Source organism: Pinus tabuliformis, chromosome X (genome assembly GCF_031772625.1).
Source record: "Pinus tabuliformis cultivar Carrire ecotype Pingquan chromosome X, CPIR1, whole genome shotgun sequence".
In the NCBI taxonomy this organism is placed as follows: Eukaryota; Viridiplantae; Streptophyta; class Pinopsida; order Pinales; family Pinaceae; genus Pinus; species Pinus tabuliformis.
Genome location: NC_142308.1, coordinates 692,804,516 through 692,832,222, shown reverse-complemented (window position 1 = coordinate 692,832,222; position 27,707 = coordinate 692,804,516). Strand labels below are relative to the sequence as shown.

Below are 27,707 nucleotides of genomic sequence, written 5' to 3'. Positions count from 1 at the left end.
TCATTGGGAAGTCCTCTCTTTTGTCATCTATCATTTCCTCTATTTGGGAATCTCCCACCTTGATTTCTTTCCATGGCTACTAATCAATTTTGGATAGCATTCATTTGACTAGTGTGATTTGTTTCCATACTCTCGATGAGTTGGGTCAACTCCTTAATAGGATCATGTATAGTCTCTTCTTTGGCCTTGCTTTTCGAATCATTCGATTTCGATGGCTCTCTAGTGAAACCAAGAAGTTCAAACTTTCCTGATTGCTTTCTAGCCTTTTCCATTTGTAAGGCTTCAGTTTGAGCTCACCTAAATTCGCAGGCTCCTTCCTCCTCAACCCATAAGCAGTGTCAACACCAAAAGAAGCTAGATATGAGCATAAAATAAATTCATCACGAGGTTTAGCAGTAGCAGGCATGCCTTTTACTAATCCATTGAATCTTTTGTTAAACTCTTCCATGGTTTCATTCTCATTTTTCTTTGTGTTGCTAATGGCATTGATCAAATGCCTATTTTCCTTCTTCTCTCCAAACTTATCTAAAAATGCAATTAGAATGGCTTCTAAAGAGTTAAATGAGTTAGTAGGTTGCTCAGTGAGTTAATCAAGAGCATCCTCTTCTAAAATTAAAACAAAAAGTCTCATCTTCACATCCTCATAATTAATAGTGTTACACCATTTAAAGATACAATCATTAAATTTTTTCACATGTGATGTAGCACTAATGGCATTGTTACCTTGAAAGGAAGGCAAATTTTCAATAGCCTTGTCAGGGATATTGTGAAGATAGTCATTTATGTTAGTGAAGTCACAAGAAGAAAAAAGATCATTCATGATGCTAGGCTCTACTTGTTCTTGAAAAATCAAATGAATATCAGAAATAGCCTCTTGCCCAAGACTAGCAAGCAATGTTTTAAAAAACAGCCGAATCGAATCAGAAATAGCCTCTTGCCCAAGACTAGCAAGCAATGTTTTAAAAAACAGCCGAATCGAATCCGAAACGACCGAGTTGATCCGAGTCGTTGGGATTTTTGTGACCCAGCAGAAAAAACTGAACGAGAGGCCGAGTCATGACTGACTCGGCCAAGTTATTGCATGACTCGGCCGAGTCAGTCATGACTCGGCCGAGTCAGTCATGACTCGGTCAACCCGGCCGATTCTGCAATAACTCAGCCGAGTCAATGAATGCAGCTTGTAACCCCCAAAAAAATGCAATTTTTCATATTTTTTTTTTAATTTTAACTGTTAGCTAAGTGTTGGGGACTCCAAGGTGTTGTCTAAATTAGTTAAATGCTATTTGGGGTCCATTCCTCTCCTAGTATTGATATTCTATTCAAATTTCATGGTAATGTTAAATTCTTAAAGTAAAAGTGACATTCTCCTCAATATTCATTTTCAACCTTTTACTTAAATTTTTAACATTACCATGAAATGACTCAGGATGTTTGAGAGTGGTTCCGGTCTCATTGGATTTCATATGGAGAAAGTAGAATTTTAGATTTCATTCAAAATCCAACAGAGTTATCAGTTTTTCAAGATTTCAGGATTGGAGGATTGCAATGTTTCCATTGAATTTTGTCATGTATTAGGGTATGGAACTCATATTTAATCAAGAGCACCAATCCCTCTATGTACCTTGATGTTAGTGACATTGGTTGTCGAACTCCTCTAGGATTCGCTCCCAAACCAAGAGCTTCTAAAAATGTCGCTCTTGCTCCCCACTTACGCTCCCACTCCCAAGTAACACTGAGCCAGATGATGTTGGCAACTCTAGCAGTAGCCAGTAGTACTGGTCACAGACTTTTGTTGTAGAGGCCATTTATAGCCTCCTTGGTTATGTGTTTTTGTTTTGATCTCTATATCATCATCGTGTATGTATTGGACAATGCACTGGGTGCCATTTTGATATAATGGATATATTCATGAGCCTACTTTGATCATATGTTGTCTTCTAAAAATTATGTGTTTTTATAAAAAATAAATATTTAATGTATTTTTTACAATGATCGAGTCATTGAAATCGAGCCGTCGAGTCGATACAGAGTTGGAGTCAGAGTCGAAATCGGAGTCGACCCTCGGCCGAGTCGAAGTCGAAGTCGGAGTTTTAAAACATTGCTAGCAAGAGCTCTACTATGAGAAAATCTATTCACCCTCCTCTAAAAAGCCCCTTCAGGATCAGGGGAGGGGCTAACTAGACCACTTGAATTTCTCCTAATAGAGACTCTTGCAAAATTTGGATTGAGTGGAGTCACCACTTGAGAAAGAATCTAAATCTAAAGTTCAAACATGCTAAAACCAAAATGTTAGTTGATTTCCTAGGTACAAGAAAGCTTGTCCCCAGCAATGGCACCAAAAATGTTATTACCTACCGCCTACAAGTTAGAAAGAAAAGCCTTCAACCCCACAAGGTGTGTTTGGTGGCAGAGAACTCAAAGAAGGGGCTGTCACACTAATCCTGACTCTCTCTATTTGAGCTATCTCCTAGGTTAGCTAAGGAGAGTGGTCCCTAATGAAAAGTTAAGTTAAAAGATGTGAGTTTCTAGGAGAATATTATGGTGAAAATGGATTACATTTAGGGATTTATGAGCAAATATGATGTGAGCAACTTGAAATAACAATGCCAGTCATTAACATGAGAAAACCACAAAACCAGTGCCTTATAAGGAAATTGCTCAACAAATTTAAAGATATATTTGCTGAAAGTAAAATGCAATGCTCTCAAAAAAAAAAGCAAAGTAACCCTGAAATGTAAACAAAATATTGTTAGCACAAGATATTGCAAGATACAAAAATGTTTTTGAGATAATTAAATTTATGAATCAAAACATGTGAAACATATCTTGCCAAAACCCAACAATTAGTAGTTAATTTGGAAATGGAAAAAAAAATGCTAAACCAAGACATCAATATGAAATTAGACTTGAAGCATGAAAAGAAACACTTGTTTGAAAGGATTATAATACTTGCTTTTGAAATAGACATTGCATATGAAAACTAAAACCATTAAGAGACAAGTAAAAGTAAATGTAATGGAAAATTCTCTTGGTTAATTTTATTAATTACCTCTACAACAAGATTGCAATTTAACTCTTCAATCCGCAGACCTCACCCTCGCCAAAAGATATGGATCTTACATTGAGGAGTCAATAGAGGAGTAGAGGTCCCCTAAGATGTCTATTTCAACCAACTTATGTTGGAGGTAAAATTTTAATGAGGCTTGGGACCTTCCTATACTAAAATGCCTAAATGAAGTGCAAATTGTGTTAATTCCCCAATTAAAATAATGCTACATGCAAATGCTTCAACGAGAAAAAAAAATAGTTGATAAACTTGAGAGACTAGAATGTAAATGAACTCATATGTGTTTGCACCATAAAATGGAAAATAGGCAAATAATAGATTGCTTTAACTACAATTGTTTCAAATAAATGATAATGCTTCAATAGTTTCCATCACATATAGCATAAATTGACCAAGTAGTGAAGCATATACTTGAAGAACTTATGAAACAATTAAAACTTGCCAGAGTATGAAGTGTTTACACATAAATAAGATTTGTTCAAGTTTACAATTTAGAAGCTTACGCATGTGAGAATTTAAATAAAAGATTTGGAAAAATTGCATGTGGAGTGAAATGTGTTAATTTTAAGCATGAACAAAATGAAAATAAGTGCTAGAAAGCTAAGAAAAACTAGAAGAAAAATTAATCCACCCACAAAATCCCTCCTCTAAGTGAGGAAGGGGGATGCCATGGGAAAAATCCCAAGCTCCTTCAAACAAAAAAATTTATCCTTTATTAGCACTTAAAGCGGGTAAAAATGTCTCTAAGATGGTTGTCCACAATATGAGAGAGATCTTTACAAAGATAGGAATCTAACAAAACTAAACTCTCTCCTAAAAAAATATAACAACAACAAGCTTGAAGATGGAAAAAACTCTCCAAAAGAGATTCACAAGGCTCAAAAGGCCCACAGCCTAGATGAGTTCGCAACTCTCCCTCAGATGCTTACAGCCTCCCTAGAAATCAGTCTTTGGATAGTGTGAAGGGGGTTCTGCATACACACGAGTGAGTAGTTTCCCAAAGCTTCTCCTCAAGCTCCTTGTTGCCCAATGTTCAAGCCTATGAGCTACAAAACACAAAACCAATTGTCAGTGTGAAATTAGGAAAAAGAAACCAAAACTAAACTACAATTTAATATACAAAATACTAGTTCAAGTAAACCCCCATACTTGCCTAGCTTTGGAAATGACTCTTGAATAGGAGATATAACTTTGAAAGAACTAGAATCAAAGAAGTATTTTAAATTTAAATGGATGATCAAGTAGCTATAGAGTAAAAAAACTCCCTTTTGCTCCTCATTGGATGGAAGACTTGGAGCGAAAAAATGGCCGAGTCTTGGACGTTGTGACTCTAGGAGTAAGTTGATCTAATTGAGATTTCTCCCACTTCCAGATGGATTCAATATACAAAAGAAATTAAACACAATAGCAATAGCATGAAAGGACATCACCTCATAACGCCAAGAAAACACCAGCCAAATAGCCTCAAAGTCTTGATTATATTAAGAAAGTATGCAAGTACAAAATGGCAAAGTTTCCTCAAGCCCAATAGTTCATAACATGATACAATATGAGAGCACATAGCCTCATTATATAGAGAGTTGGAAGTAAATCCCAAGGAAGAATGCATGTGAGAACTGAACTTAGAGCAAATCCCAAGAAAGAGCAAGTCGAGTTCCAAGCGGAGATGACAGAGACACCAAGGCAAATCGAATTCCTCATTGGCACCCAAGGAAAATCGAATTCTCTTATATGGCATAGTAAACATATCCATGAGTGAACCAAAGCAATGAGATAACTCCAGTCAAACCAAATCAAACTCGAACCAAGTGCCGCCACTTCAGATGATGATCCCAAAGATGCTCTACACAGATCCCTAGGAACTGTGTGATTTCCTCAAGTGAAACTCGTAATCCTCCATGTGAAGTGCTAAGTGTAGAAGCAACTCGAGCTAACAGTGAGAGAAGGCCCCATGAAATCCTTAGTCTAAATATTTCGTAGAATATTCCTTCAGTACATGAGTTCCTCTAATAAATTTGATTTTCCACATGTGCAACTATTGCTTTATCTCTGGGAAATTCGATTTTGCCAAATAATGGTGTATTTATGATGCAGTGTGCTCAGTCATCTTCCACATGTCCGTTGACTCAACTCTTTGACTTAGGATAATTTCCAAGTCATTTCCACATCATTCTATCACATGGAATAATTTATTTCTCTCTATTTTATTTAATTATAGCCTAATTAAATGTCACAATTTCCACTAAACTTAGGAAATGTGGGTTTTGAAGGTCCAAAACACATTATTAAGCCCTTAAAGTGTGTCATAGTAGAAAGCTGAGGGTGAAAAGTGTAATTTTTATTACACATACCCCATACAACTTCTCTAGACTACACTTATTACAATTTAAATACAATTTCCTTTGCAATTTTTTACTTGCGGAAAATCTAAAAAATTAAAAAATGACTACCTAGACCCAACCAAATTCCACGAAATTTTCTGTGTGATCTAGTATAGTAATATACATCGACTCTAGACATTAAGATGTGTTAGGGGCTCAACCTTCAAACAATCACCCTGACTTTGGGGTAAAAAGTGAGTGAAAAAACCCAGAAAAGTATCCGCCTCTGAAAAAAGGGGATAATTAACCAAATAAAAAAAGCACTCCAAGGTGTACGTGTTTGTTGATCGAGTCCCAACATCCTAGGCCTGTTATAGACTCAAAACTCATCATTACTAGTATCACTTATTACTATTCCCCGCAGGTTGTGGAATTTGGGTATAAGAAAGATGATGAGAAAATAGAAGTAGAGTTAAAAGACTTTGTTGATTGATGATATCTGATGGTACAAGTGTACTCTGGATCATCCTTCGGCATGGAGTTTTTCATATAATCCTCAGGTGCCCCTCCAGTGGTCAACAAATACCTTACTACAAGACTCCCGAGTTTGAGAAACTTTCTCCCATTCTTCCTTCACAAGAAGTTTGTATCCTTAAAAGGCCTACTCACAAGCAAAACAAGAAATGGAAGCCCAAAAAGGAATACAAAGTTGCGGATGTGATATTGGTTGATAAAAACCTCGTGCCTATTAAGATCCATGGGAAGGTTGGGGAGAATTACTATTATATTACCAAGCTTAACGATGAACTTTGGATGCAACCAGTCAAGTTGCGTCGTATCACCCCTTTCCTTGATACTTGACATTGCATTATATGCATGTTAGGATAGGATGCATTGCATGTTGATTTTCTCATTAGAACTAACATCATATGATATTATCATGATAGATTAGTTGCATCTAGATTCCATTTAGAATAATTTTATTTCTTGTTGATTTTTATGGCCTAATATTAAGCATGGGTGATCGTAGGACACCACAAAAGCATGTTGCCCCGTGTGCTTGGTCTTTGATATGTGCATGTAACAGGTCCGCGGTTCCGAGAGATTGCTAGTGTTCTCATGACCTCCCTCTTCAAGTACATTTGTGCACTCTTCTTAGAGCTCATGTCCCAGTTGGAGCTAGATGTTACCCGCCATCCATGGGCGGTATCCATAAGAGATTTTTTTGTCCTAGATGATCCTCAGCTAGCAGCCAGCAGCCCCTTGCAACCACCAGATAACTTAATGTGCCATTATGTCCACCACCTGAGCCACCCATGTGGTTCGTCACCCATCTGTTATGATTGTATCTTTGAAAGTGGGCCCTTCAACCCCGAAGGTATGGTTTTTCATTATGTAGTTGGGTATTTTTGTTTACTTATCATGGACACTTTTGGGCATGGATTAGTGGGGCGATTCGGCAGAAAGAGTGGGCTAGGTCTGGACTCTTGTCTCCTCTGCCCGATTTGATGATTAACCTTGTATGCTAGTCCCGTGGGATCTCCTTTGCCAACTACTAGCTTTAAGGATGACACTACATGAGAAAACTTGATTTTGGTTGCATGGTCTAGCTTCCCAACACCATATATATCATCTCCCCTCCAGTTATTATAACACCATTCATCACCTTTCCCATCAGGGTCCACATTTGTCCATTGGGTCCACAACGAGTTAGCATCCCCCCTCCCCTTGTCCACACCTTGGGTAGGGCCTAAAACGATGCCCGGAGGTTGATGCAGCTAAAAGAAGAGAAAAAGCATATTTTGGCCACTCCCAACAGGAATTGTACCACAAAATGCAAATGATAGCCGAGACATACATATTTAGCACGTGGGAAAAAGCTGAACATGAGCTCTACCACTATCATTATGGCCATCACCCTAGTTCCTAGGGTCCCTCATATTGATCCCTTTCATCATTAAGGAACCCATGATTGTCCCAACCCATGGTGGGTGATGAACTGCCCCACCTTAAGGGGGTAATCACTGCTACATCCTACACATCATGCTCTCATCCCCTGGAGCCCCGAGCAGTTATGAAGAAAAACCAATCAAAGACAAAATACATATGAAGAAGGTTGGAAAAACAAAGTTCGGGGTAACTCATGTACCATGACTGCTCCCTCCCACACTAATATACCCAAGTGTGGGCTTCCCCTATTATAGCTACCCTTCCACTGAGGCATGTGGATTGGAGCCTTCCCCTGACCCCCACTCCATTCCATCAGTATATCACATGCCACCTACCACTTGATGGGTGTACCATGGACATGTCACCCCCTTTAAGGGTTGAAACCAACTAATAGAATCCTTGGTTAATCCTTTTATTAAGCTTGGTGACACCTGTACATAGCAAATCCCACTGTGGAAGAGCATGCCACTATGAAGTGTCTACTTGTTTTCCATGATTTGTAAGTTCTTGTACTCAATTACTCTTATGATTTGTTGTACTGAAAGGTGAAGAGACTCATTGGATCTTATACAGGATTGCAGGTGAGTCTCCATTTTGGGTTTGGTCTCCCTATACGTTGTCCAAGCCCTCCAGAGGGTCATATTGGCACTTGTAGGGTGAGCATTAAGAGCCTTGGCCTCCACCATAGTAGAGAGCAGATTACCACTTCATGACTCCCTCAACACCATTCATTGATTGCTCGTGTTCCGCCTTTTGAATGAGGATGATGCACCTGGACCACCATGCCCAGTCGACTTCACACTTGTACTACACACTTGGCAGATGTTCCAAGGCCCAGATAAGGATGTGTCTCACCGTGGGAGACAAAGGCAAGGCTTATGTCATCATTCTAGCCCTTACAAATGGTATACATGCATTATTGATTCCCTTGGAAACCCATGAGGAAGTCATTGTGCCTCCACACGCACTTGGGGACACCACATAGAATTTGTTTGAGTATCAAAGGGCCACCCCCTTGATCACTATGTTTGGATCCTATTTTCTCACATTGGCACACTTTGGACTCCACTAAGCCTCCTCAATGGCCCAACGACTCATTGTATCTACTATTTTTCCCTCTTGAGAGGCTTCATCTTTGTATTATTGAGCTATCTTGGTGGGCTTGTCACCAAGTCATGTTACTATTGTACATTATTTTATAATTAGAAGCTTAATTAGGCCATTTAGGGTATTCGAACTCTTTTATGGATTGTATAAATAGATGAGAAGCTCATTCATTCCTCTCATCATCACTTGGATTGGATTAGTATCTCTTGAGATTTTCTCACTTGCTATCTTGGATGAGATTTTTGAAGTTTCTTGATGCACTATGATGTTTGGATATTCACTATTGTCTTTGGAGCTTCTTGCTATGAGAAGTTGGTGAATGGATATACTCTTTCTCTCTCTTGTAAGTGAAATTTGATGCTATTCTTGTCATCTCACTTGTATAATGCATGATATTGTTATTGTAAAGGCCAAAGTAATGCAAAATTCTTCTTTAAGCTTTGAATAAATGATATATTGCATGTGTTACTCTTTGTGGGAATGGGTGAGTGTTCCTATAGGCACCTAATAGGCTAACAAGCCTTGAAACTTCATCTCCTTTGCAATTTGAAGTATAAAACCTTAATGACCTTGTTGTTGCACCTTGAAAGGCTAGCAAAAATCATTTAGGTCTCCTTAGCTCATGAAAATTCTCGATCTAGGTGTATCTTGACTCCATTAAGCCAAAGAAGCAAGGCATTGATCCTCGCATCCCTTTGGGGGTCAAAATTACCTCTCTTTTCTTCATCTCTTCCAATTCTAGGCCTAACCCTAGAAAGTCTCCTAGGGCATCAAGCGAAATCCTTTGTAGCCATCAAAAGCCCTTGACAATTTAGCCACAATTGCGATGGGGTCTTCTCAAGGGGTCCTCCAAGTTTGAGCTTGTTATTGCACAGATTGTCTGGGCAGCGCGACAACGCTCAGACCAGGGGCTGTCACCCTGATCCCCGATCTCTCCATTTAAGCCGTCTCCCGAGGCTAAGGGGGGTAGACCCTATGGGATGAAGGAAGACCAACTATGGACCAGTTGGGTTGGGAGACACAGCAAAGCAATACCAGTGCTTGATTGATTTTAGGAATTAATGTACCAGTGCCTTATGGAGTTAATGATTAAATGATTATTTATTAAATGTTGTTGAAATATGAACCTTGTAAAACAATCATTTATCATCGAATACCCCAAGCAATGCAAGATGTTCAATAAACTCAACGCTTTAATAATGATCCAGCAATTAAATTTAAAAAAATCAAATGCTTTAAACGATCATAAAATTTAAATGCTGAGCAGTTACCACTTTCACATAGCTAACTTCAAATAAACATTAAGTGCATTTAACTATAAATAAATGGAACATAGAGACACCAAAAATGAATTTTCAATTTTTTGTTAAGCTTTTCAAAAAAAAAAAAAATTAATATTTTTATATTTTTTATAAAATTTTAAGTTTAAAATCAAAACAAAACTTAAAATCTAAATAATGTTAAGATCTATTCTAAACTTTCAAAAAAAAAAAAAAATGAACCTTTTTATTTTTTTAAACCATTTATAATTTTTATATTTTATGATTTTTTATTATTAAAATCTAACTTTAAACAAAACTAAATCTAAATTTAAAGAAGTCTAAATCTAAAACTAAAACAAGAATTTAATAAATCTGAAACTAAAATGAACTATCGTATATATAAAACTAAAACTAAAAAAAAAAAAAAATTAATTCAAAATCTAAAACGAAAAAATCATACGCTACCAAAACCTAAATATACACAACTAAACTAAATGAAAATCATAGTAAATAAAAACATAGGAATACCTACGCTAACCCTGAGCATGCACAGATAAAAGAAATCGAACGCTTATTTTAAACTAAATGAAATCTAATAAAAAATAAAATAGAAATCAAACCTAGAATCCAACGACTAAACTTACCATACACACATCGAATTTTTATCTACGTTTTTGCTATTGTGTTTCAACATGTGCAGGCCTGGTGAGTTTGATGGCAAAAGGGATAGCAACACGCAGGGTTTTAACGCTGGAATGATAGAAACACAGGAGTAGCGGGTTCTATGCTTTTGTTTGCAGATGTGAGGAATCGTGGACAACATGTGAGGGTTTGGGAGAAGGGAACGCAGGTGGCTGAGGGACATGAGAGGAAAATTCGATGGCGGAGAGGAACATTCGATTGCAATGGAAAATGAGTTCGATGGCGGAGTTTGTTGCAGGTCTTTGGCGTGGAATGGAAGGAAGACGTGAAGATGCAGCTGAAAGTGGCAGCGTGGAGAAGGACGCAGCATTGGGAGAGGAAAATTCAAGCGGTGGTAGCAGCGAAATGGGGAAGGGATCGAGCAGATTTGGGCAGTGAACAGGAGCTGCGTGATGGGTACGCAAGAGCAGAGAGGAGAAATGTTGGGAGAAGTTTGCATGGAGGAGAGTTTGAATAGCGTTGTGAAAAAATGGAGCCGGTTTTGGAGCAGCGTGGGGAAGGAAGCAGATATGTATGGCAGAATTGGCAGCATTGAAGGTGAGGAACGCGGGAAGGAGGGTAGACGCAGGCAGAGTGTTGCGTGGAGAATGCGCAGGTTCTGAATGGTGAAATAATGGACGCTGCTTGATTTTGATGGCAGAGCTGCAGCTTGAAGGACGCGGATCTCAAGCAGCAAAGAAACTTAAACCGGAGGTAACAGACCCATAATCAAGAAATTTAATCAAAATTTTAAATCCTTCCTGCTCCAAATTGCTTGATAAAAACCCTGAAAATTTTTCAAAATCTGTACCTGCAACCTGCCAAAACCGAACGCCCAGAAATAAAATGTGCAAGAGACAAAACCTAAAAACCCTAAAACCAGCTAAATAATTACAGCTCAGAGGCTCTAAATAGCCAGATTTGCCAATCTGCCATAGAAATATTTTCATGAGTTAAATTTAATGTGAGATGCTTCAGAAAAAACTTCATGCATTCATAAAAAAGAAATAATTTCAAATAATAAGCCCGGGATCAAAAACTGGCTGGGCTCTTTCAGAAAACACAATCCAGGAGTTGGTTGGTTCAGCTAAGAACTTCCCTTAACGCCTCGTAAACTCAAAACTAAAGATATCCTGCACAGCTTAAATCAACCATTAACATAGAGGGAGAAAACAACAGTGAAACTCAGATCAAATGGAGATACCTGCCATTATATTTCAGAAATTAAACTATCATTCAAACCCCAGAGATCAGACAAGATACCTGTGCCTAAATCAATCTTCATCAAGCTATCAATAATGGCTGAAAATAAAATTATGCAGAAAAATAAAACATCTTACAGCATTTCCAGAAGAGTAACACCAGCAAGAATTTCAACCCCAAATTCTTTTTTTATTGCACAAAAAATGACTACAAGAGAGCTTTCTTTAGCACACGACTTTCAGATCGAATGATCTCAAATGACCCCTAACACCCTATTTAAAGGAAAAAAATCCCAACGGCTAGTTTGAGTGATCCATGTCAAACTAATCTCGACCGTTGATGGGAATCAAAATCCCTTTCAATCTCATCCGTTGAATTTTTAAATGCATTTTAATATATTAAAAAATTAAAATCCTGCATTTATTTACTCAAAACTTTGACTTATTATTATTTTATTATTTTATTTTATTTTTCAAATTTTTTTTATTTATTTTTAAATTTTATTTTATTTTCTTTTTTATTTTTTAGATATTTTTTAATTTTTTAATTTTTTATTATTTATATCTTTTATTATTTTTATTAGATCCTCGAACTTAGCCTTTGGAAAAATCACCTAGGACCTAGGACTTAGGACTTATGAGGGGATTAATTATTTTCTAACCCTCAAGACACTTTACATCATGACTTTTACAATTTTACATCTCAAGGGGGAAAACCCATTTGACATAAACCCTCATGGACCACCCAGTTTTGCGACACAAATATAATCTAGCAGATCAAGTAATTTGTAATAACCCAACCAAATAATTAGGATTATTTCCAAATTACTTTTACATAGACTCCAACCACACTAGGATTCCCCTAATATTCTAATGACAAAATCCATTCCGGCTTTGGGGTTAGGCTGAAGGAAAACTCTGCCGATCATGGATCGGTGAGACAAAAAAACTTCCGGAACGTAGATTATCACTAGAAAATTAGGTTTGCCTAGGCAATTTACATACATGATACAGATCTGCTAAGATTACTTACAATTTACACATGCATACTGGGTTTACAACATGACATGATCAGGTTGATGATGACAGTCGAATGGCACAGACACGTTGATCAAGCGCTATCCCTTTTGCGAAAAAGGGGGTGTACTGCTATGGGTAGTTGACACGTAGTGGTCAACAGAGCTCAATTCGACGATGGAATCCCCAGATATCACAAGACATAGCTCAAGGATCATTCCTCTCCCTAGGTTACTTTGGGTTAGTATCCTCATTTAGATCATTGCATTTGAATTTCAAAACAAAAATGCTCCTTTGATCATATTCTCCTCTCTAACCTAGTCAAGCCCCTCCATTGTTAATAAACTCCACACCCTTGACCTAGTTTGGGTCCACTTGGGTTCTTTGTGGTCCCACAACTTTATGACTCAAATTCCACAAGGATTACATAGAAACCATTATTTCTTTAGGATTCTTATGCCTAGGATACACCTTGCCAAGTATTAATCCCCAAACCTAGGTCTAAGTGTCCTCATAGCCCTTCTAAGAGAGCCATCTATCTTGCTTTCATAGCAAGCAAGCCCATTATCTGAGCCTCTCTTGTGAATAGGCTTTAGAAATCACCTCTCATCCCATCATTGATCTATTATTCTTAGTGATTCCTCTCATATCGGGACTCCTCCATTGGTGAAAGTCTGTAAGAGCGGGGAGCTTTAGCTGAGGTGTCAATGGGCTATCGCTCCATTGTTGCCACTTGACCTAGTAGTTGCTCTATAGGATCCCCTACTAGAACCCTTGGTAGTTTGAGCGGTAAACAGGACACTCTTACCTCATGTCTTGACAATGGGGAAGATCCTATGGGATACTCTCACCCCAAGTCATCTCAGGCGAGATACAACTTACCAAGCCAGGATCACAAACACCCCTTTATGTAATCAATGGGCGAGATACCACTTGCTATATAGGAGGTACAGATCACATCCATCCTATCGCCTACCGATCTTCCTAACAATGACCCTCAAGAGTCATGTGGTAGAACACTTGCATCTCTAGCTTGAGTGGGATGCCACTTACCATAAATAGTAAGGATCATGCCTAACTCAAGCAGTTAGCACCCATTGGCTAGATGGGTGGGAAAGACAGATGCCAATTAGGGTATACTCTGTCAAATCCAGAGGTACCTCAACCCCAGGAGCTTTATGGCTCAATTCCTCACCCTAGGAGCTCAAACATGGGGGAAGAGCTACCTCAGTGTCCTCGATTAGCCCGACAGCTCATATCAACGTGCTCATATCTGGAACCGACTCAAACAATTCACTGAACAATTCCATCATACTGCTTTATGCAGTTCTTTCAAGCAGCAGTCCTCTATTTTCCTGTTCATACAGAACATCAAATCAAATATTATGTTAAAGCAAATACATGTCATAAAAGGATACCTTATTCATCTTCCCTCTCACAGAGGCAACAACCACAAGCCTAAGCTTGTCTCATACAGCAGCATTGTCTCAATCTATGAAGATATCTCTATCCCAGCTATATACGGGATTTTCTACCAGTCAGAACCTAGTCTTGTTTGCCGCAATATATCATTGTCGTATCCAAAACCTGCTCAAACAACTCTCTCAAAGATATTCCTTAACCAAATTGTCTCGCAGATAGCCATGCTAACAATAATGTACTCAACCTCGGTCGTGCTTAAAGCTATGAACTTCTATTTCCTACTCATCCAAGATGTCATGGCAGATCCCAAGCTAAAGCAACACCCAGATGTGCTCTTTTTATCAATAATGTTTCCAGCCCAATCAGCATCAGTGCATCCATGCAATCGTACATCTCCTGTAGTATATTTTAGACAAGGAACATCAATATCTCAATCAATTGTTGGTACTCAAATCCAACATCATCTCTACAACTAATGCAACACAACACTACAATGGATAGCAATACTATATCCAGATAGAGCTTATGACCGATACATTCCACCTATAGCATAATAATCAAGACTAAGACATTAGAGTACTAGCAGCCCTCACATACACCTTGCTTAAACTCCTAGCAGCCAAACAACTTCACTCAAATTAACACACAAGATACACTTCACTCAGCTCTATACACCAAACCCTTTGCTAATAAAACCAGTAGTCAATACATGGCAAGATACCGGACATAGAAAACTTGATTTCATACATCAATGTATAAAGATGCATCAAGACTCTTGTAATATTCCCACTGGAAGATTCTCTCTATTTTCTTCTTAAGTTTGTGGACTTAGATGATTTAATCACTGGTCACTTGTCAAAATGTGGGGTAAGGAGCGTGTTGTAGGAGTTTTTTGAGTTTTTTTCTTTCATTTGTCACCATGTATTAACATACAAAACCACAAAACAGCTCAACACTAACAACAGTGAATAACATATATCTAATGAGGCAAGTCAATGTTGACCACCCTATATATAGTCTCTCTATTAACTGTGCATAATCCATAAATCTTTATAACAACATTTATTACATAATTTTAACACATCATTCATGTGCACATTCATTACATAAATAGTCCAAATATTTAGAATAATTACAAGAGTGAAGATGGAGAGAACCTAGTGTGAATTAAGGGAAAGTCATGTTGACCACTCAGATTGCATTTGAAGACTTGTCAAAAGTTCCATGGGCAAAGCACATTCAGAAGCATTTCATCATCATCAGATCATGTCAAAATGCCAAAATTCCGAATTTTCAGAATTCCAAAATTTCATCTACTTCCTATCTTCAATCTATGTATTCCATATTCTACAACCCTTTGGGGATTACGTAAAAAATGATTCTAGCATGATGAAAAATGAGTCATGTAAAAGGCTTGGGTAGCTTAAGACTATACTAGCAAGTGAGTTCACTCTAGGGAGTTTTTTTCCTCAACCCATTATTTGTGTTTTTCAACACTTATAATCAGTTGAGTTTTTCTCCTAGTTATACCCCAAAGCTAGAGTGCGGCTTGATGGTAGAGTCTTAGGTGAGTCCCAATGTCTAGAATTAATGTATATTACCATACTAGATCATCTCTAAAGTTTCACAAAATTTGGTTGTATCTAAGTGTCATTTTTTAATTATTAAAAATTTCTCATTGGTCGGGATTTTTAATAATTATTTGATGTAAAATGTAATAAGTGTTGTCTATAGAAGTTGTAGGGGAAATGAGTAATCAAAATTAGACCTCTACACCTCAACTTTCTATCTAGACACCTTTTGAGGGTGGAAAAATATGTCTTTACCCCTCAAAGAGCCATTTTTCTAATTTTTGGCAAAAAATGGCAAATAATTAGCCAAAAAATAAAATGAGAGAAAAAATTAAAAAATTCTCTCCAAGTGAAAATGATAAAAAATGAGATGGAAATTCCCAAATATTAAATTCAATTCAAAATTGATGGGAATTCCATTTACCAAGAAAAATGGCCCACGGTAAAATCTGATGGTCTAGAAAAGAAGCCAATGACCTAACAAATTGAATTTTTAAAGGAGATGGTCCATGATGGTTAATTCGAATGAGAGTTTTTGGAGAAAATGATAGAAATATTTTGGTGGTCCAAACCATTTCCGGATCAAATATTTTCTCCACCTTGCATCTCCTTCAAGGAAAATGAATTTCTTGCTAGAGATTTGCATTGGCTCATCAAGGGTTTGAATTTTTCTAGCTTGGATCTAGCCATTAGCACTTAGAGAGGTGTCTCATTCTATCATTTTTCTATTTAAAGAGCTCTAAGCTCCTCATTGTAACATCTTATCAACATCATGTGTAGTCAAACTCTTCGCCGGAAGCTCTGCTTTGTATTGAAATTTTTTCTGAGCTAATAAAAAGAAAGTCTTTGGGGTTAAAGCTTTACGGTGTTTTTCTTCTACATCTATGGTAATTATTTTTCTAATTCATTTGTTCTTAATGCTCTACAGGTAAACAATTAAATTGTTATTTCGATTTGCCATAGTTTGGATCTATTGATGTACAATTATCTTGCATTGACATTTGGGTTAGAGAAACACTCTAGATCTAGAAGCGCTAGTGGGTTTTCGGTTGAAACCATAGTCTTCTTTTTCATTGTGCTATCTAATCCCTTGTGGATTTGACATTATCTTTCGAAATTGTGTAGAGATTTTATTTTTTGAATCAAATTTTGGGCATTTGGGGAAGTTTTCAATTGAACCAACCAACCCTCAAAGAATAGAAGTGAAAGAACCCACTTAAATCTCTCTCAAAGGCTTATCATAAGATATATTTTTAAAGGGGGTTTCCATGCCATCGCTTGTAAATTTTGTCATAAATTATTCAAATATATCTATTTAAGCACCTTATTTGTCATATCTAGCTATTTTAGAGCTTATAGTTTGCTACCCAAGAGCAGAGTTGTCCTCATACTCTTTGGGCTAGTAGATCTATAAAATTTTGTATATATTTCTAACCCATTTTGTATATATATTTCTCTTGTATATAGATCTTATATATTGTTTGGATATCCTCTCTAATTTTTGCAAATTTGAAAGGAGGAGCAAGGATTTGGCTTCGATATTTTCTTCAAATTTTTTCTTGCTAGTGGAAGCTTGAGGACCAAGAGACAAATTGAATTTTTTGAAGCTAAACACTTGTTCGTTGATCCAACCCTCTCCTCTCTCCATCTTTCTGCACAAATCCAAGACGGTCAGGGTTTCAAGGCCTTTTCTTAAGTTCGATTTTTTTTAAGGGACCTATCATCTGAGCCTCAGGAAAATTCAAGATCGAAATTGTTTTGGAGGTTGTCTCCACTTTTGAAGTAAGGTTGAATTTTTTTGGCGGTCATCTTCATTTTTTAGGCCTATCTCTGTATGCCGCAAGCAAAGGAGAGGCTTCTCCTTGCTTCTTGTGTGAAATTCCTCCTTCTTGGACATCTAGCATTTCAAGCAAAAAAATTTTGAAGAGAGAATAAAATTTGGAGGATTAGCAAGTTTTCCTTGGAGGAATTTCCTTGTAATTTCATCATAAAAATTTTCGCTCATTTTGAGGAAGGGGTATTAGCTTTCAAAGCTCTATATTTCTTGTAAACCCTCCTCTAGAGCTTAGCCCTCTCTTGTATAAGAGGGTTTCTCTTGTAATAATAATAAAAGAAGAATTTTTCTTGAGGGAGCTTGGGGTTTCTTCCCTTGGTATCCCTCTCTCCTCGTTTGGTAGGAGGACCTCTTGGATAGCTAGTCACTTACTAATTTCATTTCTTTTGCTAGCTTAATCATTAGATCTAATCTCTAACTTGTATTTTTGTATTGTTAGTTTAGATTAGTTATTCTTGTTCATTTCATTATTTAGTTGCATTAGCATTTCTAGATCTAGATCTAAACCTCTTGTCATCTTCTTGATCTAACTTGCTTCTTGTGTTCATTGAGTAATTTTCACTTCGCAACTAGATCTAATTGCCATTTCCATTGAAGTTGCTCTAATATCTTGATCTCATTTGTAATTGATTTAGTTCGCTTTGCTTCATTGAGTAAATTTTCATTTGCTTCATTGGTCATTGGCATAAGCTAATCTCATAGTGCTAAAAGTGTTCAAACTTCAAAGTGCTAATTACTAATGTGATCATATAAGTGGAATGGTATGTTGCTATCGATAAATCTTAAGACACTTCATTTTTGAAGTATTTCATTCTAAGCAATTAACTATCTTGCATTTTAGATTTAGTTTGCATATTGAACCCTCTAAAATTTACCTCCAAGCATAAACTTGGTTGATAGAAATTTAGGACAAACTTCCCTAGTTGTCATTCAATCTCCCTAAATTTGAGTTTGGAGCTGTTAAAATTGGCAACTAGGGCCAAACTCCATGTGGGTCATCTTATTAATGGAAGCTGATATTTTTCTTGGATAAACTCCATGTGACCTCGTAGTTCTCTTGTGGTCGAGCCCTTGTAAGAACAAAGGCACATGAGTTGTACTGAAGTCCTAAGGGGGTATTGTTAATTAGGCCTTTGCCTTCTCTCTTAGCCTTCTTGCAACAACCTCATTCCTTACCAAGTTGAAGGAATTGGTGGGAAGTCAAACCTTAGATTAGGCAAATAAATAAAATTAACCAAGAGCACTCTTCTTCACACACTCACTTATCATTTTTGCATTCAATTCGTTATTGTACAAAATTGGATTAAGAGCTAATCATTTACTTGCAAGTTTTCATTCAATATCCTTGTACTTGTTTATTTCAATTTCATGTTCATTGTCTTTTGATGATTGTATCACATTGGAGCATCTCTCTTTAAGTAGAAGCTTTCTTCTCTTGCAAGTTTTATTTTAAAATCTTGTTGCTCATATCTCTAAATTATTTATAATCAATTGTGGTTTAAGATCACTAACGCTTGTCTTGCAACATTGCTATTCTTGTAACTTGAAAGATCATTTTTCAATTGCAAGTATCATAATTTCTTATTGAGCATATTGTTTCTTGCAAGTTATCTCTAAAGGCACTGGTCTCTCATGCTTTATCTTGAAAGATATCTTGTTGATTTCATTGAATCTATCTTATTGATGTTTAAATGCTCATAAACATTCATACTTGTTAATTAATCTATAAATTCAAGTTATATCTAATGGTGATTGCCTTTCCTATTATCTCTTAGCCCTTGTTATCCTTAACAAGTTTTCCTTTAGATATCTTTCTTTTAGAGACTACCCCTTTAGCTTATCCAGGAGAGAGCTTAAATGGAGAGAGTTGAGAATAGGTGACAGCCCCTTCTTTGAGTGTTTTGTCTTTAAGGCCTCACCTAGTGGGATTGAGGACTTTTTCCCTGCTAATCTAGGCGTCCATATTATGTGACAACAGGTCACACATAAATATACCCACAGTCTCCCACGCAAACTTTCATCATTTGATAAGATGGGTCCAACACTTATATGATATTGGTTTGCTACAAGAGAGGGCAGTACATACTCCGTCCAACTTCCTTAGTTAATAAACAGACTCATTGGCAACTGATATTTCTCCACGAATCCTCAGCATACTTGTGATTCGAACTCTGTCTCACCCAACAATAATATCATGGACTTCCTAGACTGTATTGTTGGCCCATCCTTCCAGACATCTCCAGCACGTGGTCAAGGGAAACTCAACTCTTTTCCCTCAGGCAAACTTGGCACATAATCATATACAACATCATCATTCAACCCAAAAATGCCATAAACAATATGTAAATTCCATAAGACCCAAGCAGCAAGATAAGCTATTGTTGGAAAGATTTCTCCATAATGTTTGCAATTCTTTACTCATTGTATTTACCTAGAAATCACCACAGGAGGACACATTGTCTTTGGAACAGAGGCATGAACATTCACTGATCTATATATATATAAACACTAACAATCCACTATTCACAATATATCATAAATTCACAACATAGAAGAATGATAGAGAAACCTGAGTTTTCTTTGACTGTAGGTGTGAATATCGGCTTAGCTCCAGGGATACGTAGTGATATGACTCCAATTATGAATGATACAACCAGTCATGTAGTGAAGTTTACAGCCTGCATATATATGCCTCCAACATACTGTGCAAGAACTCCCACGCAGCTGAACAAAATGACACCACGACCAGCATCAAGGTTTAGCTCTTACAATGGTTGATAGATGAAGTATGACCCAGCAGATAGAATACCATGAATTCTTGATAAAGGTTACTGCCACAAACAATTTAGAGAGAAGAAGATACTCAAACCCGAGACCTCCTTCAAATGGAACTCATCTAGTAGTTAGGAGAACTGAAACTCACCCCCCTTTGCTCAAGTACTCATCTTTACACACAGAGATAACAGAATGATATAGGGAGGAACTCGGCCTTCTCCTTGCTTAGAACCTGACTCATAATGAACAGAATACAGCCCTATTGCACTTATAATATCTCAGCCCCCCTGGCAGATAAATAAACTCATACAGACCTGTAGAGGTTAACTCGGGCCCCTCTCAGACCTTATTTGAACTGCCTAAGGGATGAACAACTCGTGCTTTGTTGTAGGCAACCTCGACCCCCCTGTATCGACGGAGAAATTCGTTCCTTCCAACTGATGACTGTATCACTCAGTATTTGGCCTGTGCAGGAGGAGGTTCTTGGCCCTCTAACTTTTTTTGACAAGGAAAGGGCTATTGACCCTCAGGAAAATGCTCTCAACCCCCAAATGATTGACCCTCAAATCAAGCAATTCGACCTCCAATAAGAAGACAATTTTGCCTTCCTTTATAAAAATTCCTTCTGCAATATAAATCAGTTATCACAGTGAATTTGGGCTTCTTTAAGCAAGATAATCTGGCCCTCTAAGATCACCTGTGAAAACAATAAACTCCAGAGAATTTCACAATAATAAGCCAACTATGATGGCTATAGAGAACCAATGAAATTGACAAGATTCTAACTAGGGTGATTATGGAGGATCACCAAATATTAGTTTCTCTTAAACCCTCCATATTTTCCTAAGTTGATCTGCAATAAACCCTTAGGTTGGCAGGATGCATAGCTTTGATACCGTTGTAATATCCCGAATATAAATTTAGCATAATATTGCTTCAGAAATTTATGTTGTTAATCCAATAAAAAAATTTCACAAACTGAACCATAAAAATCAACAAACTAGAGATATAAACTGCAATCTCATAATAGGCAATAAACGCATGCAGGAAATCTAAGCTTTATTTATATTAATATAAAATTGATTTTACAAATAACAGAAGGATAGCTGAGATGGGATCCTCCAAACTGGAACTTGCCTCAGGAACTAGTTGCTACAATATTGGATCTGGCCTCCCATACTGTACTGCAACTGATAAGCGCTCCTGTAAATTCTGGATGAGTTCACCAAGGGATGAGATGGATTTTTGTCCACTCTCACCAAATCACCCAAAGGTTTATGTCCTGGAGCTACTAAAGTAGAGAACTAGGTTCTCCAAACCACACCAAAGACATATACTCAAATCCAAGATGTCCCAAATGATCTCCTCCTCCTTTTAAAGGCTTGATAGATAGATCTTCAATCTTCTAGAAGTATTTTATTTTATTATTTTATTATTATTCTAGAAGCTCCTCCTTGACTTCATCTTAAGTGACTTTTAATTTATTTCTATTTTACTTAAGTCACTTTTGGCCTTTTCCCCTTAATTAATCTTTTCCCTTTTCTTTCATTTAATTAAGTGACTAATTAAAGTCACTTTTAATCTGGGAAAATGGTAAATCATCCACCATACTTTCTTTGGCCACTAGAAGTCACTTCTCAGCATCCCATCCTATAGATCTTCTCATTCTAATTCCAACGAGCTATTATACTAAGGTGTTCCATCAAATATTCCTCCTGGAATGCCACCTTAAGCATAATTAATTATGCTCAATAATATACCCGTTTTATGGGAATATCGAAATGCAACGAAACCAAAAGCAAGTTGTGGGGAACTGATCATGATGATGGAATATGCCAAGCGAATGTCGTTGGACCCCATAAAACTCCTCAAAACCCCTCTGGGTCCCCTCATGATGTAATCCTGCTCCTATGACCTAGCCATCAGGTACCATGGAAATCCATCCTAGTTGTACTATATAGGAAACTAAGAAGGGGACAATATATTTGAGCAAGATGTGGATAAGGTTTGGACTATGTACTTTGATGTGGATTGTTCCAAATCCACTACTAGAACAAGGATCACTTTAATTTCTCCTTCCAATAGATATATTATGTTTTCTTGTAGACATAATTTCAAATGCACTAATAACATCACTGAATACGAAGCTCACACTTTAGGACTAGATATAGCCCTCAAAAAGGGGATAAAATATTTGAAAGTTATAGGGGACTCTAACCTTATTGTGTCTCAAATCAAAGGAACTTTTAATGCTAAAAATGAGAAGCTTAGAAAGTACAAAGGAATTGTGTGTTGCACCATTCATTGGTTAGAAACTTTCAATATAAATGTTGTTTCCCGAGAAAAGAACACCTTGGCTAATTCTTTGGTTGTTGCTGCCACTACTTTGCAACCACCTGATGAGGACAACTTTAGTTTAGAAGAATTTTACCATGGAGGTCATTTTTTGACCAGCCATACCTTATAACCATGAACATCGGCAAGTCTTTGAGGATGACGTCCATATCCTAGATTTCCTACAGAACAATAATCAATCTGATTTTCCAAACAATCAAAATGATATGATCGGGGATATGCATGAGTCTTCCAAGTTAGAAAAGACAATTCCCCTAGAAAAGTCCTTTGATAGAGATGATGGTTGCAAAAATGGCAAGATAACTGATGAAGCACATGATATTGTTGAGATAAACATATGATAAACATATAATCCCCAAAAGATTAAAGTCGGAAAGGTAACAAACCAAGGTGAAAGAGATGAACTTAAGAAGCTATTTCGTGAGTTTAAGGATGTGTTTGCTTGGTCATGACAAGACTTGAAAGCTTATAGTGAGGATGTGATCCAGCACACCATTCCTTTGAATTGTTGATGTTTCTAGGGCACAAGCTAGAATAAATTTTCTTCAACATAATAACTACTTCCAATGATCAGTTAGAATTAATAGTAAATACTAAATACCACATAGCATTCATTCAATATCATTAAGCAGTTATACAAAAGAAAATGCCAACCATTAAACATGAAAGAGTAGTAGAAAATAACCATGAGACAAGAGACACAGAAATGAGGCTTGAGGCCAGGGCAAAACCCACAAGCGGAAAACCCATAAATATTTCTTTATGAGAGAGAAACAATTATCAAATTAAAGGACTCTTGAAAAATCAATAAGGCCTAGTTAAAAAGTAAATGTAACTTCGGCTAAATGAAAAAAGTAAATGAATTTAATTAAGTCATTTCAAAGTTAAGTCATACTAGTGTATCTTTTGGGATGTGTGTCAATTATGTCCAAATACATGTACTTAATGGCATTCTTTTATAACGAACAATCACAATCATTTGGCATCATGCATTTCTCTCTGTGTTATTTTTCTTAACAATAATTGATGATGTTATGTTCACAATTGCATCAACGAAAACTATTATTTGCTGGTCTTATGTGGTTACCATCAATATTAAAAGTATTGAAAACATTACAATCTACTATGCAATATTCTTAGTATTGAGTACATATTCACATATATTAATTACACATCAATGTTTCTATAAGGAACTAAATATTTTAATTTCTTCATTTCAAATCATGCAAGCTTCATATCATAGATATTTGCAGCTGCATCAACCTCTTTGCATTGTAGTGAGTCTGATATTGATTCAACTCTTCTAAGAAATTATTGAATGGAGTTAGTTGTGTAGGAATTTCAGTAGAAAAGAATCCTCTTCACATCCCAAGCAATTAAAATTTCACATTTTTCCAACAGTTATCATAGACAAAGTCAACCATCTTATATTCTATAATTAATACTCTAGTAAAGCAAAAGCATGGCATTGTTGGTTCGCATTGCAAGCCTTGCAAATTCATCTATTGAAAGGCATTACAGAATGTAATCTTAACTTGTAAGCATCACAGACTTTTCAACACCATTAGAAGATTCCTAGCCATACCATTGTATCTATGGAATGTCCATTTGTCACATTGCATCGGCCCCCACCAGATATTTGTACCTAACACAATGATACAAAGAAAGGTATCTTAGATAAGATAAGATAATTTATTAATGTCCAATGACTAACTAAAAAAGTAGGTCAAAGGGACTACTAGGTAGAATACAAAGTAAATACAATGTGGGAGTGCAAAAGCAACTCCTAGAGCAATATTGAAAGTAAAAACAAAGGTAAGTATCTATCTAGGAACAATAAATGAACTATGTTATCAAAGCAATGATTGTTATAGTGTAATAAATGCACAGTAGAAACAAATAAGTTGTGAAAGAAATATTAAATTCAAGCAAGAAGAGATCCAATCAAAACTTTCATCTCTTGCAAGAAGTAAGAATATGCATATAGATATTGCTCTCGTTTTTATAATGTGCTGGTGACATTAGATGTAAAATATTTAATCACAATAAAGCTTTAACACTAGGGGCATGAGCACACACAAAGTTCAATTATACAATGTGACAGAATACTAGGACCAATCTCATAAAAACAAGATTTTAACTTTGTAACACCTATTACCCCTCATTTAGCATGAGGATTTTGATCAAGATTGAAGACCCTACCCAAGAAAGTTGTGTGGGGGTATGTTGGCTTTTGGGGCATATTTTAGTTATATGGATTGCATATGTTCCATCAATTATCATTCAATCGGCATCCTTATCACATATGTAAGATGGGTCTCAAGGCTTGAGGAGGGGTCATATCACTTGTGTATACCTTCCTAGACAGTTATGAAAGTTTGTCCATTGACCATCATGTGGTGCTGAGATGCTCTAGCGAGGGTTGTTCATGTTGATTTTTGGGTGCATCAGATGTGCTCTAGCTCCAAAATTTTGTGGAGGGGCTAGAACACATGAGATCTCCAAGACCCAAAAATCGTTTGGCGAAATTCCTCCCGGATTGTATTTTATTAAAATAATTAATATTTTTAATGGGGTTCCTAAGTCTAAACTTAGGAAAATTTAAATATTAATGGGTATTAATGAAAATATGGGTGAGAAGCTTCCAAGAGACGAGGATCAAGTCTAATTTAATCTTAGTCGTTGATTAGAGACTTAATCTCGACTATTGATATATCAACAGGAAATGTATAAATGGAGGCTTGGGGTCAGTTGGAGAAGACACATAGAGAGATTAAGGAAATCAATTTTCTGAGGTGAGAAATTCTCAAGAGGGAAATCGATTGGGGAGATCTTGCAGCTGAGGAGCAATGATAGTTCTGGAATACAAACAGAGAGGCGGACAGAAACTTGTGGAGGCAGCGCAGTAGCCAAGAGAGCTGACGTTGGGCCAGTATGGGCCCACACAATGTTGACGCAGAGCCAGGAGGGCCAGCGCAGAGGAAGAGTTGTCTTCCATGCAGAAAGTCGAGGAGCTGGCAGAAACTACCGGAACAGACGAGAAAGCTGACGCAGTGGGCAGTAGTGATGACGCAAAGCCTCAGAGAGCTCCACGCATGACCACGCAGTTACTGCAAAGGGGCAGTAAAGTTGTAGTCGGGGCCTGTCAATTTTGTTGCCGGATCAGCCAGATTTTGTCGAGTGAAGTGAGGTAAAACTCACTTAGGTTCTCCGCCATTGTATTTCTTTGTCACTGGTTTGTCGGGAGGGTAACCAGCGTTTGTATTCAAAACTTCTGCTTAATAATAGAAAACCCTCATAGTTGTTGCACTGGTTTTCCTACATTGGGTTTTTTCGACGATGTTTAGTCCAAAAATAAGTGTGTCCTTTGCATGATTGTCTCATTTATTTTTTAGTTCTTGATCTGTATAGTGGTGTAGGCTGCAGTGTATTTACATTAATATTTTTTGAACATTTCTGAAAATAACTTGTTAAATGAAGAATACAAGTAGGTGATGTAAATCAGTTTTCTGCAATAGAATTTTTGGTTTGTTAGATTCAAAAATTTTCACATGGTATCAAAGCGATCGCAGATCAAGGAGGACTGAAGCTATCAGCAAAAGCACAGAGGAAAATCTTTGCTGATGATAGTTGTCCCGAGAGATAGCGCAGATTCTGGCCAAGAGAGCAGAGGAGGGGTGACGTAGTCACCAAGGGAGGCTCATGCAGAGCTTGCGTCAGCCTGATTGGGTGACGTTGTTGTTGCAGAGGGCAGCGCAGTGGTTACTAGGCTAGCGCAGAGACTGTTGAGTCTCAGTTTTCCAGTTGTTGGGGGTGCAGCGTAGATTTCATCTGGAGTTACTGGTGGGGTGTTGATTCTGTTGGTGCAGAATAGTACCTAGTGGGGAAAAAGCAAAGTAGAGGGAATCAGTTCCTCAAAAGATTTCTTGCCAAGAAATCTAGATCCAGTGTTGAGCAGCAACAAAGAGAGATCAGAGAGGGGTGGTTCGACAGTGGTTGGCAGAAGGATTTCCGTGAAGGAAATCGAAATTCAGAGGGAGCTTGTTCCTTAGAGGATTTCTAGCGCCAAAGAAATCCAGATCCGAGTTTTGCTGGGGCAGCAGCGAAAGAGGGAGAAGAGAACCAATTCGACATTTTTTGGCAGAGATGGCAACCACATCTCCAGGAGGGAGGTGGGGTGATCTAGAGATGTAGCTCAAAAGGACTACAAAAGGGCAGGATCCTTGAGGTGCCCAAACTCTTGGATCACATACCTCTACGGGAGCCCTTAACGGCAGTAGCAGAATTACAGGAGTCAGTTAGTGCGAGGGATGATGGAGCAACAGTGGCAGAGCTAGAGTGCCAAAGTCTGAAGCAATGCAGTGGAGTGTTGCAGCAGTGCAGAAGGCACAGAGAAGATACAACAGCAACGCACTAGCATCAAAGGGACAACACATATTAGCAACAGAGGTAGCTTCAGCATCTAGGGGCATCCCGACTGACCAACATATCAGCTTTTGGGTGGATTTTGAGTTGCTTACTTCTCTACAACTGAGTGGCAGTGCAGGAGTTAGTAGTGGCAGTGCTATGGGCAGCATGATGCAGCATTTTGAGAGGGAGTTGCAGTACAGATGTAGCAATGACAGTGGTAGTGTCACGGGTAGCAGTACAGGTTGCAGCAGCACAATGGATGAAGGGCAGTAGATCGAGCATCAGCAGTGCAGAGGACCGATGCGGCGGATTAGTGTGATACTTCTACTGGGAAGTATTGCTAGAGCACATTCCTCACTAAGAGGGATTGTTGATTTTTGGGTACCCTCGAATGTGCTCTAGCTCCGAAATTTTGTGGAGGGGCTAGAACACATGAGATCTCCAAGACCCAGATATTGTTTGGTGAAATTCCTCCCGGATTGTATTTTATTAAAATACTTAATATTTTTGATCGAGTTCCTAAGTCTAAACTTAGAAAATTAAAATATTAATGGGTATTAATGAAAATATGGGTGAGAAGCTTCTAAGAGACGAGGATCAAGTCTAATTTAATCTTGGCCATTGACTAGAGACTTAATCTCGACCGTTGATTTATCAATAGGAAAAGTATAAATGGAGGCTTCGGGTCAATTGGAGAAGTTAAGACACACAGAGAAATTGAGGAAATCGATTT

General features: G+C 37.4%; 1 protein-coding gene across 4 annotated transcripts in view; it reads right to left on the bottom strand.

The window, feature by feature from the left end:
* Positions 1-27,707, bottom strand: part of LOC149141871 (uncharacterized) — a 371,617-nt gene that overhangs the window by 252,055 nt on the left and 91,855 nt on the right. For all 4 annotated transcript variants that reach the window (XM_089448940.1, XM_089448942.1, XM_089448941.1 and 1 more), the window contains exon 3: positions 24,150-24,209. In XM_089448940.1, the coding sequence (XP_089305066.1) occupies positions 24,150-24,209 (60 nt within the window). The remainder of the gene's footprint in view (positions 1-24,149; positions 24,210-27,707) is intronic.